At 38.2% G+C, this 16,970-nt stretch overlaps 1 protein-coding gene across 6 annotated transcripts in view; it reads left to right on the forward strand.

Annotated features, from left to right (window-relative positions):
• BABAM2 (BRISC and BRCA1 A complex member 2) overlaps positions 1-16,970 on the forward strand; it is a 452,593-nt gene that overhangs the window by 37,283 nt on the left and 398,340 nt on the right. For all 6 annotated transcript variants that reach the window (XR_012095242.1, XR_005243113.2, XM_038006214.2 and 3 more), the window contains one exon: positions 2,377-2,453. Coding sequence is in view for 4 of the 6 variants with exons in the window: in XM_038006214.2 (XP_037862142.1) it covers positions 2,377-2,453 (77 nt within the window). In the remaining 2 variants the exon portion in view is untranslated. The remainder of the gene's footprint in view (positions 1-2,376; positions 2,454-16,970) is intronic.

Raw genomic sequence — 16,970 nt, forward strand, 5'->3', positions numbered from 1 at the left:
ACGGGCGGATCGTGAGGTCAGGAGATCGAGACCATCCTGGCTAACATGGTGAAACCCCGTCTCTACTAAAAAATACAAAAGAAAAAAAAAAAAAAAACTAGCCGGGCGAGGTGGTGGGCGCCTATAGTCCCAGCTACTCGGGAGGCTGAGGCAGGAGAATGGCGTAAACCTGGGAGGCGGAGCTTGCAGTGAGCTGAGATCCGGACATTGCACTCCAGCCTGGGCGACAGAGCGAGACTCCATCTCAAAAAAAAAAAAAAACCTGTGAAATATAAAAATAGGTTACCATTCAGTTGCTGGTACAGCTTTGTTGTTTAGTTTGTAAATTGACCCCTGAAGATAATGAGGAATAATCAACTTAGTGATTTATGTTAAACATATTCTTGTTATGTTTCTGGGTTTTTTTTTTTTTTTCTTTTTTGAGACAGAGCCTTACTCTGTCATCCAGGCTGGAGCACAGTGGTGCAATCTTGGCTCACTGCAGCCTCCACCTCCCAGGTTCAAGCGATTCTCCTGCCTCAGCCTTCCGAGTAGCTGGGATTACAGGTGTATGCCACCATGCCTGGTATTTTTTTTGAGATGGAGTTTTGCTCTGTACCCAGGCTAAAGTGCAGTGGCGGGATCTCGGCTTACTGCAACCTCCGCCTCCTGGGTTCAAGCGATTCGCCTGCCTTAGCCTCCCAAGTGAGTAGCTGGGACTACAGGCGCTTGCCACCATGCCCAGCTAATTTTTGTATTTTTAGTAGAGACAGGGTTTCACCATGTTGGTCAGGATGGTCTTTATACGTGTCTCTTGACCTCCTGATCTGTCCGCCTCAGCCTCCCAAAGGGCTGGGATTACAGGTGTGAGCCACCGCGCCTGGCCTAATTTTTGAATTTTTAGTAAAGATGGGGTTTCACCATGTTGGCCAGGCTGGTCTTGAACTCCTGACCTCAAGTGATTTGCCTGCCTTGGCCTCCCAAAGTGCTGGGATTGCAGGTGTGAGCCACCGTGCCTAGCCACTGTCTAGTTCTTTTCCCTTTCACATTCAAATCGTTTTGGGAAAAAGTAATAGTAAATCTCTAATGTGGGGTCTGAATTACTTAAAGTCAACATTTTTTGAATTTATTTTTAAATGATTCTTGCCCAAGTTGCCATGTAGGGAAGTTGTACGTTTATTTTAACTATGCATCCATCCGTTAAATTACTTCTATAGGTTCTTTTTTAGAATTGCTTCACAGCCAGTTTTGGAATTACGAAAGAAAATTAGTCTCCTTGCTTTCATTTATACATTAAAAATCTCATCTTTTTAAAACAAAATGAAGACATATTACTTTCTCAATTGACTTCATATTAATATTTTATTAACTTATGAAGCCTATGCAGCTGTTATGCAGTTGAACTTATGACTTCTAAGATAATAAATTATTTTGTACAACAAATCTGTGAAGAGCAAGAAACATTGTATAACTTTGTGAAATAATAGATTAAAAAAAACTAGGCCAGGTTCAGTGACTCACACCTATGATCCTGACACTTTGGAAGGCTAGATGGGAGGAGGACCACTTGAGCCCAGGAGTTTGAGACCATCCTGGGTAACATAGTGAGACTGCCTCTCTTTAAAAAAAAAAAAAAGCCAGGTGTGGTGTTGTGCACCTGTGGTCTCAGCTGCTTGTGAAGTTGAAGTGGGAGGATCGCTTGAGCCTGGGAGATTGAGGCTGCAGTGAGCAGAGATTGCATCACTGCACTCCAGCCTGGGCTACAGAGCGAGACCTTGTCTTGAAAAACAAAACAAAAAGAAAATACCAAACTGTTGAGACCTGGGTGACTACCCCCACCTTTAAAATTTGCATTTTACTTGAAATTGAGTGCGCATTGTGCTTTCCTGCAGATGAAAGTTATGGTGTGCCAAATCTAAAGGAAGCACTGTACCTTTGTGGAAGGAAAGAAAACCATCTGGTACCAGAAAAAGGCCAAAAGTGGGCTCTTTTTTGTAGTAACAGAATGAAAGCTAAGAGTCCATATTTAAAATATGATCATAAAACTATTCTTATTTTACAGTTCTTGGCATAAGAATAGACATGTGTTTTGGATAATATATCTAATTTTAAAAGTCGAGATATGCCTCTTTGAGAGAAGTAGTTGAAGCACACTGTTGATGTTTGTCGTTAGAACACATGTAAGTTTTATTGTGAAATAAATGAATTATTTGTTTTAGGACGAGTCTTCGTGTCTTGGCTTCCGTGACTATTAAAGGCTTTTATTTTGTTCTGTAAGCCAGTGTTTTAATCTGTTCTGTATAAAGATCCCTTTTTGTTTAGTATCATAAATATGTGGGTTTTTAAAGTTTGTTTTTAAAAAATCTTTTCTTTCTTTTGTTTCTGCATTTTTTAAAGCTGCACATCATTGACTCCCGGGCCCAACTGTGACCGATTTAAACTGCACATACCATATGCTGGAGAGACATTAAAATGTAAGTAAACGATGACTGTTTCACTCAAAATGTAGGTTACAGTGTCAGCTATTGGACTTTGTGCTTTAGTTTTCATTTCCGGCTGTTAATTGTTATCCCCTAAGATATTGATCACTAGCATTTACCACTTTTCTTATCTGTCATTCAATTCTAGTTTGATTAAAAGTAAGGCAGTTGGCAGGGAATAAGTTGTGGTTAAATAGGCATGCACAGAAATTCCTAATTTTTAGGCGTGCCCAGTAATTTTTATGTGTTTTTTTCTCTATAGGTGGCTTTTATGTAATACTCAATAAAAAGTCCACTGCTTTAGAATACCTGGCCATTTAGAAACAGTTTTTAGGTAGGAGTGGCTGCTGTCCATCACTGCTGCTAACCCGCCTCTGGAACTGCTGTGCCACGACTTGTCACTGATCTATCTCCTGTTGTTACCAAAGTGTAAGAGTCCTGCCTCAAAAACCCTTGGCGTGGCTTAGGCATATCAACATGTTATCTCCTTTATAGCAAGGATCAGAGATACAAATGGTCTACAAGGGTTAGATTGGTAACATAGTAAGGGAAACAGGCTAGGTGTGGCAAATTGGGACACCCTGTCACTTAAGGGGAGTGCCTCTACTGATTTATTGCGAGAAGGTGGATGTCTGAAGTTTTACGTGAATTCTGTCAGTTTTAGATGCGGCTACTTTTTCAAAATTAAAAACATGGTGTGGGCCAATATTATGCAGGCTAAACCTAACGTGTCTGTGGGCTGGCTTGACTTCCTGGACCACAAGTTTTTTTATCTTGGATGGATAGTATGGAAGATCTGTCATTGGACTTAGCCCACTAGCTTCAGCAGCTGTCTAGGCTGTATCAGCTTTTCTCTGTCACTGTTGCAATACTGAACCTCTAGCATAGTGTGGAAATCACAGTGGCTTTGTTTGGTTAGTGTTGGTAATCTCACCAGGAATTTTCTGTCTTGAACCTACACTTGTGGTGAACAGCCTATTAAAGTTCTCCTATTCTTAAAAAGAAAAGTAGAGAACATGGATATTAAACGTGGGATAGATGGATAAACTGCTTTTTGGCCTGTGGACCAGTGTGTTTTACCATTACATGCCAAGAGGGGCCACAACTCTGTGTAGTATTTTGTATTCTTAGTACTGTATTCTGTAGGATCACTTGATACTAATTTATCAAATGCCACATTAAATGAGAAATGTTGGACATGCTGACTTGTCAGCCTTGCATTACTAGACCATTTTCTGGAAACCATTAAAATATAAAACAATTGGCCGGGCGCGGTGGCTCACGCCTGTAATCCCAGCACTTTGGGAGGCCGAGGCGGGCGGATCACAAGGTCAGGAGATCGAGACCATGGTGAAACCCCGTCTCTACTAAAAAATAGAAAAAAAAATTAGCCGGGCGCAGTGGCGGGCGCCTGTAGTCCCAGCTACTGGGGAGGCTGAGGTAGGAGAATGGCGTGAACCCGGGAGGCGGAGCTTGCAGTGAGCCGAGATTGCGCCACTGCACTCCAGCCTGGGAGACAGAGCGAGACTCCGTCTCAAAAAAAAAAAAAAAAAAAAAAAATAAATAAATAAATAAAACAATTTTACCTGTCTGAAGTAGTAGGACAGATTTGATTGCTACTTTTTTTTTGAAAAAATTATTAACTAAATTTAAAAGAAATGATCAAAGTAAATAATTCATGTGGTTAAAAACATAAAAGTACTGCAATTTTTTGATACATGAAACCAGTAGTCTTCTCTTCCAGTCCAGTTTCCTGAGAGAATCACTTGCAGATTCTAAAAATTTTCAGTTTAGCTCTCGGGGATGATCTCCATATCTTTAAACAATATACTTTTGCCTCTATTTCTTGCCTTATCAGTTTTAGACATTGTTATCTTTTGACTTCCTGTGCTGATACATGAAGCATCAGCCTATTTTCCCTATACCCCTTAACTATTTTTTCTTTTCCTTCTTAATGTAATTATATCACCATTATTGGTTCCTGTGTTGGTTACCCTGTAGCTTAAAAATTTTTACTTACTTTTTTTAATGGATCACTTTACACGTTGTATTACACAGTTAATGAACAGCCCCTAAGAATTCTTAGTAAGTACGTGGTATACAGTTAGCTTTGTTATTACTTAAGGACAATCTCTATGCAAGAATGGTGAACATTTAGGGTAGTATACTCTTTAGTTTTACATTAATCATAGATACTGTGTCTTTTGCCTCTGCATTTTATAAGATGAATATATTAGCCCCTGCCCTTCCTTCAGTTCCTCTTCCTTCAACTCCCAGCTTTTGTCTTCAGTTATTTTCCTTTTGCATTTTCAAGATTGATAACTTACTGTCCGTTCTAAATCTGTAGTTGTCTTCTGTGCCTTGTCTATAAATTGCTTGAATGATTGCTCTGGAGGCCTGTTCCTGCATGATTATCACTGTGAGATTTGCTTTTATTATTATTTTGAATTTGACCTTGTTTTGTAGAATCTATGTATCATAGATTCTATGTTTTATAGAATGATTTTCTTGATAAACAGGTTATCTGCTTATCTTGCTGGAACTCATTCTCAAATAACTTGCTCAGATTCTGTTCCTCTCTCTACCCTTCTGCCTTTGCTTTAGCCCATCTGATAATTTTTTATTACTACAGTCACAATTAGGTATCTTAATTTCTAAGAACTCTTTCTTGCACTGTTTCTCATTCTCAGCATCTTCTTATTTTATGAATATAGGTCCTTTAAAATCCTTCAAAAAATAAAATTTAGAGATTTTTTTAAAAAAAGTTTTCTTCTGTTATCTGAATTATTTTAATTTTTCCTAGGGATTGTATTTTGTTTATCATATTTTTCCCTCTTTTATTCTATAGGTTTTCTTCAAATAAAAGGTATTCATTTATGTTTAAGATAGACAATAAAATACTGAATGGGACTTCTGAGTAGGTGAGCAAGGCTTCTGGAATGTGTGGATGAATGATGGGCCAGATGTGAGCCAACTGTTCTAGCTCTCCTCACATAGTTTGTTCTGTTTCTTCAGTGAACACCTGGGGATACATACCTGGTCACCCTGTCATTTTCGGGGGGTGGGTAGATAGACTATTCCGTGAGGAGCTTTTGCTTACTCTCCCTGTTCTTAGCCGTGTGTCTCACTCTTGCCTCCCCTTAACATGGGATAATTACCAACTTTTATGGGTTTACTAAGACAAATGACTTCCTTCCTCGTCTTCCTCACATTATTACAGGCCAAAGCTTTCCTCTGCCCTATCTTGTCAAGTACTACACTTCCATCTACATTCTATCTCTAGCAATTTGCTAAACTTTCTCATCTACTGATTACTCTCTTCCCTTCCTCTTCATCTTCCTGTTGTTTGGGATTTTATCTTTCTGTATTAACTATCATTTAATGGGATTGGAGGGTGGATCTTAGAGAAGAAATAAGTGTATGTGGTCAGTCCACGGTCTTGAGACAAAAATAATGTGACTTCACAGGCATCATTCTAGTAGTATGGGTTTATGTTGGGAAGCATTTGCTGATACCCTATGTCCTCTCATTACTATAAGTTCTTCATAGGAAGCCTTTAATAACATTTGTGATTAGTGTATTAGGTCTGTCACTCATCATATAACATAATTATGTTCTAGCAAACTGTTGTTGAATATTGTCATTATACATTGGGGACTTAGTTTAGCCCACAGTATGTTCTATAATAAATAAATAATAAGTGAGCATTGTATAATGGTGATTCTTATGCTAAAACGAGTCAAGATTCTAGTGTTAAGCAGCTCACAGCCAAATAAAAGGCAAAGGTAATTGACCATGGAAACTATATTTATAAAAGTTCGTAGAATTAGAAAGATGAGTTTTTTTAAAAAACACACATATATACACACACGCGCGATCTCAGCTCACTGCAACCTCCACCTCCCGGGTTCAAGCAATTCTTCTGCCTCAGCCTCTGGAGTAGCTGGGACTACAGATGCCTACCACTAGGCCTGGATAATTTTTGTATTTTTATTAGGGACAGGGTTTCACCATGTTGACCAGGATGGTCTCGATCTCTTGACCTCGTCATCTGCCTGCTTCAGCCTCCCAAAGTGCTGGGATTACAGGCGTGAGCCACTGCACCTGGCCGGTTTTTTTTTTTTTTCTTTTTGAGACAGAGTCTTGCTATGTTGCCCAGGCTAGACTTGAACTCCTGGGCTCAAGTGTTCTTCCTCCGTCAGCCTGCTAAGTAGCAGAGACTACAGGCACACATCACCATGCTCAGATCTTTTCCTTTTAATAATACAGTCATCCCTCAGTAACCATGAGGGATTGGTTCCAAGACCTCCTGTGCAAGTCCCTGATATAAAAGGGCATAGTATTCACATATATCCTATGCCCATCTTTCTGTGTACAGGCATAGCTCATTTTATTGTGCTTCAACGAGGATATTGTGTGTTCTTTTTTTTTTATAAATTGATTGATGGTTTGTGGCAATCTTGTGTTGAGCAAGTTTATCAGAGCCATTTCCCCAAAGCATAGGCTTATTTCATGCCTTTGTGTCATGTTTTGGTGATTTTTGTGCCATTTCAAACTTCTTTAATTATTATTTTTTTAAACTTAAAAATGTTTGCTTTTTAAATCATGAAGTATTTCCACATACTTTTTCATTATTATTCTGTTATGGTGATCTGTGACTAGTAATCTTGAATGTTACTATTTTTGTGTTGAGATGCCATAAACCATACATACCCATATAAGATAGTGAATTTAATCAATAAATGTGTATGTTCTGATTGCTGTAGTGATTGATCTTTTTCCTTTCTCCCTCTCCTTGGGCCTTCTTATTCCCTGAGACACAGCAGTATTGAAATTAGGCCAGTTAGTAACCTTGCAATGTCCTCTGAGTGTTCAAGTGAAGAGTCCCACACCTCTCACTTTACATCAAAAGCTGGAAATGACGAAATTTAGTGAGGAAGGCATGTTGAAAGATGAGACAGGCTGAAAACTAGGCCCCTTGGCCAAACAGTTAACCATGTTGTGAATGCAAAGAAAAATTTCTTGAAGGAAATTAGAAGTGCTGCTCTAGTGAACACATGAATTATAAGAAAGTGAAAAAATTATTGCTGATATGGAGAAGGTTTTCGTGTTTGAATGAAGATCAAACCAGCCACAAAATTCCCTTAAGCCAAAGCCTAATCAAGAACAAGTCCTAATTCTCATCAATTCTAAGAAGATTGAGGGAAGTGAAGAAGCTGCAGAAGAAAATTTGAAGCTAGCAGAGGTTGGTTCATGAGATTTAAGAAAAGAGGCCATTTCTATCACACAGAAGTGCAAGGTGAAGCAGCAAGTGCTCATGTAGAAGATGCAGTAAGTAATCCAGATGTAGCTAAGATATCATTGATGAAGGGCTACACCTAGCAACAGATTTTCAGTGTAGATGGAACAGCCTTATGTTGGAAGAAGATGCCATCTAGAACTGTCATAGTTAGAAGGCAATGCCTGGCGTCAAAGGATGGGCTGACTTCTGGTTAGGGACAAAGGCAGCTAGTGGCTAATTTGAAGCCAAGGATCATTTATCATTTTGAAAATCCTAAGGCCCATAAGAATTATGCTAAATCTAACTCTGCCTGTGTTCTACAGTGGAATAACAATCATCTGTTTACAGTGTGGTTTACTGAAAGCCACTGTTGAGAACTACTGCTCAGAGAAAATGATTCCTTTGAAAATATTATTGCTCTTTGACAGTGCACCTCATGACTTGAGATGTGTTGGAAATAGCAAGAGAACTAGAATTAGAAGTGGATCCTGAGAATGTGACTGAACTGCTACAATACCATGATAAAACTTGTACAGATGAAGAAGGTTGCTTCTTACAGATGAGCAAAGAAAGTGGTTTCTTGAGATGGAATCTACTTCTGGTTAAGATGCTGTGAACATTGTTGAAATGACAACAAAGGCTTTAGAATATTTCATAAACTTAGTTGATAAAGCTTCGCCAGGGTTTGAGAGGATGGACTTCAATTTTGAAAGAAGTTCTACTATGAGTACAATTCTATCAGACAGTATCTTTTGCTGTAGAGAAATTTTTCCTAAGGGAAAAGTCGATTAATGTGGCCGACTTCATTGTTGTCTTATTTTGAGAAATCGCCATAGCCATGCCACCCTTCAGCAACTACCATGCTAATCAGTCAGGAGCCATCAGCATCGAGGCAGGACCCTGCAGTAGCAAAGAGACTGTGACTTGCTGAAAGCTGAGATCATTGTTAGCATTTTTAAGCAATTCAGTATTTTATTCTTACTTTTATTTATTTATTTTTTTGTATTTTTGTTTTGAGACAGGGTCTCGCTTTGTCTCCCAGGTTGGAGTGCAGTGGTGTGATCTCAGCTCACTGCAACCTCTGCCTCCCAGGTTCAGGCGATTCTCCTGCCTCAGCCTCCCGAGTAGCTGGGATTACAGGTGCTTGCTACCATGATCCTGTTAATTTTTATATTTTTAGTAGAGACGTGGCTTCACCATATTAGCCAGGCTGGTCTTGAACTCCCAACCTCAGGTGATCCACCGACCTTGGCCTCCGAAAGTGCTGGGATTACAGGAGTGAGCCACCATGCCTGGCTGCAATACAGTATTTTAAAATCAGGTATTATCATTTTATTTTAGACATAATGCTATTATGCACCTAATAGACTGCAGTATAGTAAACATAACTCTTATATGCACTGGGAAACCAAAAAGTTTATATGACTTTGCTTTATTGTGATACTTGCTTTATCGTGTTGGTCTGGAACCAAACCCAGAATATCTTTGCCTTATGTTTGTACTTTAAATCATCTTTAGATTCCTTATAATGCCTAATACAATGTAAATTCTATGTAGCTAGCTGTGATATGGTATTGTTCAGGGAATAATGACAAAAGTCTGTAAATGTTCAGTTCAGATGCAGTTTGTTTTTTGAATTTTTATTTTTAGAGACAGGGTTTCACTATGTTGGCCAGGCTGGTCTCAAACTCCTGACCTCAAGTGATCTGCCTTCTTTGGCCTCCCAAAGTGCTGAGATTGCAGGCATGAGCCACTGTATCCAGCCTGTTTTTGAATATTTTTGATCAACTGGTTTGTTGAATGCATGGATGTGGAACCCATGGATAGAGAGCTGACTGTAGCCATTGTATAACTGGAGTGAGATGATATCTCATTGTGGTTTTGATTTGCAGTTCCCTGATAATTAGCGACGTTGAACATTTTTTCATATACTGGTTGGCCATTTGTATGTCTTTTGAAAAATGTCTGTTTAGGTCTTTTACCCATTTTTAATTGAATTATTTTCTTTTTCTATTGAGTGGCTTGAATTCTTTATATATTCTGCTTATTAACCTCTCGTTAGATGTATAATTTGCAAATATTTTCTCCCATTCCATAGATTGTCTCTTCAGTCTGTTGATTGTTTCCTTTGATGTGCAGAAGCTGTTTAGTTTGATGTAATCTATATATTTTTGCTTTTGTTTTCTGTGTTTTTGAGAGCTTATCCAAAAAATTCTTACTGAGACCAATGTGACGAGGCATTTCTCCTATGTTTTCTTCTAGTAGTTTCACAGTTTCTGATTTTACATTTAACTCTTTAATCCTTTTTGAGTTGATTTTTGTATATGATGAAAGGTAAGGGCTAGTGTTACTTCTTTTCATGTGGATATGCAGTTTTCCCAACACTGTTTATTGAAGAGACTGTCCTTTCTCCAATGTGTGTTCTTGGCACCTTTGTCAAAAATCAGTTGGCTAGAGAAGCGTGTATTTATTTCTGGGCTTTCCATTAATTTTAGTAACCTTAAATCTATTGTATACAAGATCAGTAAGGTCATAGTGTTTAATTACCACAATATTTGTGATGGAATTCAGCCTCCTACAACCAACATAATATTAATCTTTAGATGAACAAACACAATTCTCAGCAACACACATTTTAACAAATGCAGTTTTCTATCACAAGCACAATTGAAAGATTATATAGTTTTACAAACTCTTGGAAGATAACTATCACAGCAAACAGAAAAACTCTTTGCCCGCCCCGTTTTGTTTTTCTTTTTTGAGACATAGTCTCGCCCTGTCCCCCAGGCTGGAGTGCAGTGGCACGGTGTCAGCTCACTGCAACCTCCGCCTCCCGGGTTCAAGCGATTCTTCTGCCTCAGCCTCCCAAGTAGCTGGGACTACAGGCACGTGCCACCACACCCAGCTAATTTTTGTATTTTTAGTAGAAATGGGGTTTCAGCATATTGGCCAGGCTGCTCTCGAACTCCTGACCTTGTGATCCACCTGCCTCAGCCTCCCAAAGTGCTGGGATTACAGATGTGAGCCACCGCGCTTGGCCAGCTCTTTGCCTTTTTAAAGAGACAGACCTCTAAGGAAACCTAATTATATTGTAAGAGGAAAATGAGTAAGTATAGATTTAAATTATATTCTATGGTAAATAATAGATAAATATTCTCTAACCTTCTCCTTTTAATTTCCAAGCAAAGGGTAATGGCTAACTCAGTGCTTTGCAGTCATAAAATTTTTATATAAACAATTTTTTAAATCTAAAGTTTCTCATTAAATCTCATTAAAAACTTGTGGTGTGTGATTTAAACTTTATTTATTTATTTATTTATTTATTTATTTATTTATTTATTTTGAGACCCAAGTCTCGCTCTATCACCAGGCTGGAGTGCAATGCAGCGATCTTGGCTCACTACAATCTCGACCTCCTGGGTTCAAGTGATTATCCTGTCTCAGCCTCCCAAGTAGCTGGGACTACAGGTGCTCGCCACCATGCCCAGCTAATTTTTGTATTTTTACTAGAGGCAGGGTTTCACCATGTTGGCCAGGATGGTCTTGATTTCTTGAGATCTGCCCACCTCGACCTCCCAAAGTGCTGGGATTACAGGTGTGAGCCACTACGCTTGACCAGTTTAAACTATAGTTCTGACCAACGCTGAATCAAAGTATTCAGTAATTTACTAGAATTTACAGTAATTTTATTTCATAACTTTAAGCTCAATAAAGTTAGAGATGGAGACTGTTGTGTTTATTAAATTAAATCTTCAGTCCCTAGCACAGTAAAGATATTCAATTAAATATTTGTCGATGAAATTGAATGAATGCATGCGTAAATTAATGAATCTTTAGTGTTCAGATTTTCGTTGGTTGAAGTATGTGTTATAAAGAATGTGGCATTCTGTTACTTGTATCAGCCTTTTGCCAACAGAAATTTGATCTTTAGAAGTTATTTATTATACAAGGAATTTGTAATTGGAACATTGCTCTTAACAATTCAGAAAACAGGAATAATGTACAGTACTTTGCAGATTTGGAGTCCGAATCAATTTTATCTTTATATGTTTTACTCTGCCCTCTGCCATCAGATTAATGAAAATAGCATGTAACTAAAACTTATATTTCAAAATATTTTGTGTATTAGAAAATAGTACTTCTATAAATCTGTTTCATTGTAAATAAAGGAAACTGTGCAGTTAATGAGAATGAGAATGAGAGACGAGAGAGGGCATATTTCTCACTAATTGATTCTTACAGAATTATCCCCATTCAAAGTTAAATGATTGAAATAAGAAAGATCAGAAGATTATAGTACATTAGGAATGATGTTAGTGTTTCCTCAGGTCTTTTACTGTGAAGAGACAACTGTTGGCCAGTAAAAGAGTTGCCAATTTGTATAATATTCTATTGAAAAATGTCAAAGGATATCTTAAGTAAAGAGAAGTCCTTGAATCTCACCGTGGCAGAAGACACAACTCGTACTTACTTAAACAATATTGGAAATGTGAATCTTCAGTGATCAACATTGATTTGAATGAAATACATGTTAAGGTCTAGGATGGTGCAACTGAAGTGGTTGAAAATTTTCTAGTTATAGCAGCTATTCACATAAAAGAGCCATGAGTGTCATATAAACGCCTATTTGTAAAAATAGCCATCCTAGTCATGCTCTGTAGCATTTAACTCTAGAATAAATAATTGCATTTGTGTTTTTGTGTACCCTATTTAAACAGGGCAAAGAGTGAGGCTGCTTGCTCATATTTTATTTCCAATCTCTAGTTGAGTATCTGGCATTTCGAGAGGTTTAATAAATGTTTGTGGAAAGAATGAGCTGTATTCATTCCTTGGATCTGACAACGATGAGGTTTGATAGGAAGTGACAGAACTTAATTCTGCCAGTTCTTTGAATAACGCTGTTTATGCAACTTTGAAGAGAGATTATTGAAATATTGTAAGTTATATTGAGCAAGTCTGTGGCTAGTGAATCAAGCAGTTTGCCAACATTGGTAGTTTGCTAACATTGGTTTTAAATTTGAAATTATCTGTGGTTTAAACAATTTATTTTAATCAGGGGCTGTTTCGTTATAAGAAACCCATTGGAACTAACATAAATTGAAGAATTTATTTGTCTTTGTAAGGAATCCAGTAAAGCCTATGATGCCCAAGGGCAGAAAGGACAGCCAGGTTCTCAGGGACTAGAACCGGGAACTGGAAGGCTGGTAGACATAGTAGCCAGTCAGCATCTGTATCCATGTTTGTGTTTTTCTCCTGCAACATATTCTGTTATCACTGTATTTTAACCGCCCCTCCACCATGACCAACCCCTGACTTCTGTTTCTCTCCACTTTGGGTAGAAATGATTCTTGAGTCCCTACATGAGGACTCAATTCAAGGCCACCAGGGAGGTTGTCATTGAGTTTAAATTCCTGGGAGAGAGGATCTGATTGGCAGCTTGGGCCAATTGACCACTCGTGGTCAAGTTATGTGGCCAGGATTTCTGGGTCGTGTATTATCAACCTGATTACTAGAGGCCAGTTTTAACACAAGATAAGATAAGCATAGGCTGGCAGATACTCAGAAAGGTATCTATTGCCCTGTTTCAGGAATTATTTCTAAAGAATTTCCAAATGAAAATGTAGACTTTTTTTTTTTTTGTCTTTAACAATAGAGCAGCCAGGCACGGTGGCTCATGCCTGTAATCCCAGCACTTTGGGAGGCCAAGGCGGGCAGATCACGAGGTCAGGAGTTGCCTGGCCAACATAGTGAAACCCTGTCTCTACTAAAAATACAAAAGATTAGCTGGGGGTGGTGGCGGGTGCCTGTAATCGTAGCTCCTCAGGAGGCTGAGTCAGGAGAATCGCTTGAACCCGGGTGGTGGAGGTTGCAGTTGCAGCTAGCCGAGATCGCAGCACTGCACAAATCAGCCCAGGTGACAGTGCAAGGCTCCGTCTCAAAAAAAAAAAAAAAAAAAAAAGAGAAATATAGTTGTTTATCATCTGAGAGGATGATGGTTATTTCAAAGCCATTTGTGACAGAGTGAAGAAGTCATGTCAAGAAATACCCAAAGGTTTTGAGGTTGATATACTTTTCCTTTCAGAGGAAAACATCAGAAAAAAATCAATTATGATATGGATAATACATTATCTTCCATGTCCTCAGAGGAGCAGTGTAAAATTACTGTTCATTTTTAAGGATTCCATACTATATCACTAAATTTAAATATATATTTTTTGAGAATGATTAAAACAAAATGAGAACAGTTTCAGGACTGTTATTTAAATGGAATGTACCATTTAATTAAATAGTGGTCAAACAGATGCATAGATTTTTACAGACACATTGCACATAGTGTTCTGGAACTTCTGCTTTAATGAATTTATGTGATTCAACTTCATTTTTGATCTATGTCTCCTTGAGTGGTTTGGCTGCTGCTTTTGTGTGTGTGTGCGCTTGTGTATGTTTTAACACAATGCTTCCCTGTCTCAGATCTGTTACGTATTAATTTGTTTTAGCTAATTAGCTTAGTAAACTGAGAATGCCTTTTTTCTCTTGCTCATTACTTACGTAGCACAATGCAGAGACACTGTGGGGCTTGGCATGGATGGCTGTCAAATAGAAACTGATAACCAAACTGATGGCACCTGAAGGACCCAGTGGTGTTGCTAAGTTTGTTGTTGCATCAGCTGAAATAGATATTGAGACTTTATTGATTTATCTCATCTATAAGAATTTTGCACTTTCTTTGCTTTGTTATCATACTGTGCTTTTTATTTTTTATTTTTTTGAGACAGGGGTTCGCCATGTCACCCAGGCTGGAGCACAGTGGCACAATCGTGGCTCATAGCAACCTCTGCCTCCCTGGCTCAAGCAGTCCTTCCGCTTCAGCCTCCCAAAAATCTGGTACTACAGGTGCACACCACCACACCAGCTAATTTTTGCATTTTTTTTTTTTTTTTTTTTTTGTAGGGACGGGTGTATGCCATGTTACCAGGCTGGTCTGAACTTCTGGGCTCAAGCAGTCCACCTGCCTCAGCCTCCTGAAGTGCTGGGATTACAGGCATGAGCCATTGCACCCAGCCTAGGTTTCTTAATGTAATAGGCTGTCCTTTAATTATTTCCTAGCCTGCCTACCAACCCCATCTAAGTGAAATATTGTTGGCAGGGCACCTGATAACGCTTTTACTTATTCTTTCTTAAAAAATTTATTTATTTATTTATTTATTTATTTATTTATTTATTTATTTATTTGAGACACGGTCTTGCTTTGTGGCCCAGGCTGGAGTGCAGTGGCATGATCATAGCTCACTGCAGCTTTGACCTCACTGGCTCGAGTGATCCTTCACCTGCAGCCTCCCAAGTAGCTGGGACTATAGGTGTGCATCACCATTTTTTTTGTAGAGACCGGGTTTCAGTTTCACTTCATTGCCCAGGTGATCTTGAACTCCTGGGCTCAAGCTGTCCTTCCACTGTGGCCTCCCAAGGTGTTGGGATTGCAGGCGTGAGCCACTGCACCTTGCCTGTACCATACATTTTGAACCTTGGCCACTAGGTCCAAAAGCTGGCCGTTGTGACTATAGCTGTTGGCATTTTTGTTGGGATGACAATGTTATTTTATTTAAGATTTCTAGTACTATTTAAAATAATCTGTTTGGAAAATGTTAACCAAGTACTCTTTCTGCTTCCACTTCCGCTTCAGTATTTTAGTGGACTGAATCTCTCAGCCTGGCATTCAAGGCCAGTCACAGTCTGACATTCCAGCCTCCCAGTTGGAGCTCAGCTAACAACAAACCAAGTGAGAAAGCTGCTCTGCAAGACTGATTTGCCCATTATACTTCCCAAATACCCTGCCTTCCTTTCCTTCCTTTCTGCTTTTGCCACACTGTTTTGGCTTTAGCAGGACAAACCAAGGAAATAATAAAATAGCCTGTCTTGTGATGTATTTGGTTTTTCATTTGCGCTCACAAACCTGCCACTCTAATGGAAATGCTCTCTATTTAGGAGTCTCCCTAAACCAGTTCCCTTCTAGTCTGCAAGAATGCTTGCAGGGAGAGTAGGAGTTAACCATTTTTACTATGACTTGCAACAGTAGAGCTAAGTAAAAAGTTGGACACTGTCTAGGGACTTAGTATTTTGCATCATGCTGAGAGGCATAATTTTACTTTTATTTTTGTCTTTTTAAAAGATTCATTTACTTAAAGATTGTTATTATCTAGCATTTAAGGTATTTTTAGAGGCTAATTATGGAGGCAGGTCACCTTTGATTTAGTGAATGTTCTACAAAATGCTCATTGAAAGGCAAGTAAAGAGTGCTAATTTTCTGGAGTAGACGTTCTCTCTCCTTAGATATTCAGGATTCCTTTGTCTTGGAGTTTTAGAATATTTTATTTTCTTGGAATTCATGGGATAGAAGAAATATATTAGGAATAGCAACTAATATTATTAATTTAAATTTATAAAGTCAGTTTAATTAAGCTATGTATTATATATAATCTGTATTTGGTACTGATTATAGCTTATTAAAAATGACTGATATGATTACTAAATTATTGGGCATTTATTTTATGGTTAGGCTTATTTATATACATTATTTTATTTTCAACACAATAACTCTGAGGTCAAAATTTATATCCCACTCTTTAATATCAACTTTATTGAGGTAGTATAATTTACATATAATAAAATGTACCCACTTTAAGTGTACATTTCTGTGTGTTTTGGCAATTGTAAACACATAACCACACCACAGTCAAGATAAAGAACATTTCCATTCCCTAAAAGTATAGAACATTTCCTTCCCCACACAAGTTGGTTCCCTCCACCACCATCCTCTTAACCCTGAGCCTTATCATTTCTCTAAAACTGAAACAGTTTTGCCTGCTTAGAATTTTATATAAATGGAATAATGTATTATGTAGTTTTTGGCATATGGCCTCTTTCATTCAGCATTATGTTTTTGAGATTCATCCATGTTACATCAGTACTTTGTTCCTTTATTGCTGTATAGCATGACATCGTATGGCTGTACCACAGTTTTTAATTTATTCATCCATTGAAGGACATTTGGATTTTTTTTTTCTGTTTTTTGGCTATTATGAATAAACTTGCCATTACATTTTTGTACATGTCTTTTTCTGGAGATATGTTTTAATTTTTATTGGGTAAATACCTAGGAGTAGTATTACTGTGTTGTAAACTGAGTGTATGCTTAACTTTTAAGTGCAAAACTGTTTTCCAAAGCAGTTGTG

The sequence above is a fragment of the Chlorocebus sabaeus genome, chromosome 14, assembly GCF_047675955.1.
Source record: "Chlorocebus sabaeus isolate Y175 chromosome 14, mChlSab1.0.hap1, whole genome shotgun sequence".
NCBI lineage: Eukaryota > Metazoa > Chordata > Mammalia > Primates > Cercopithecidae > Chlorocebus > Chlorocebus sabaeus.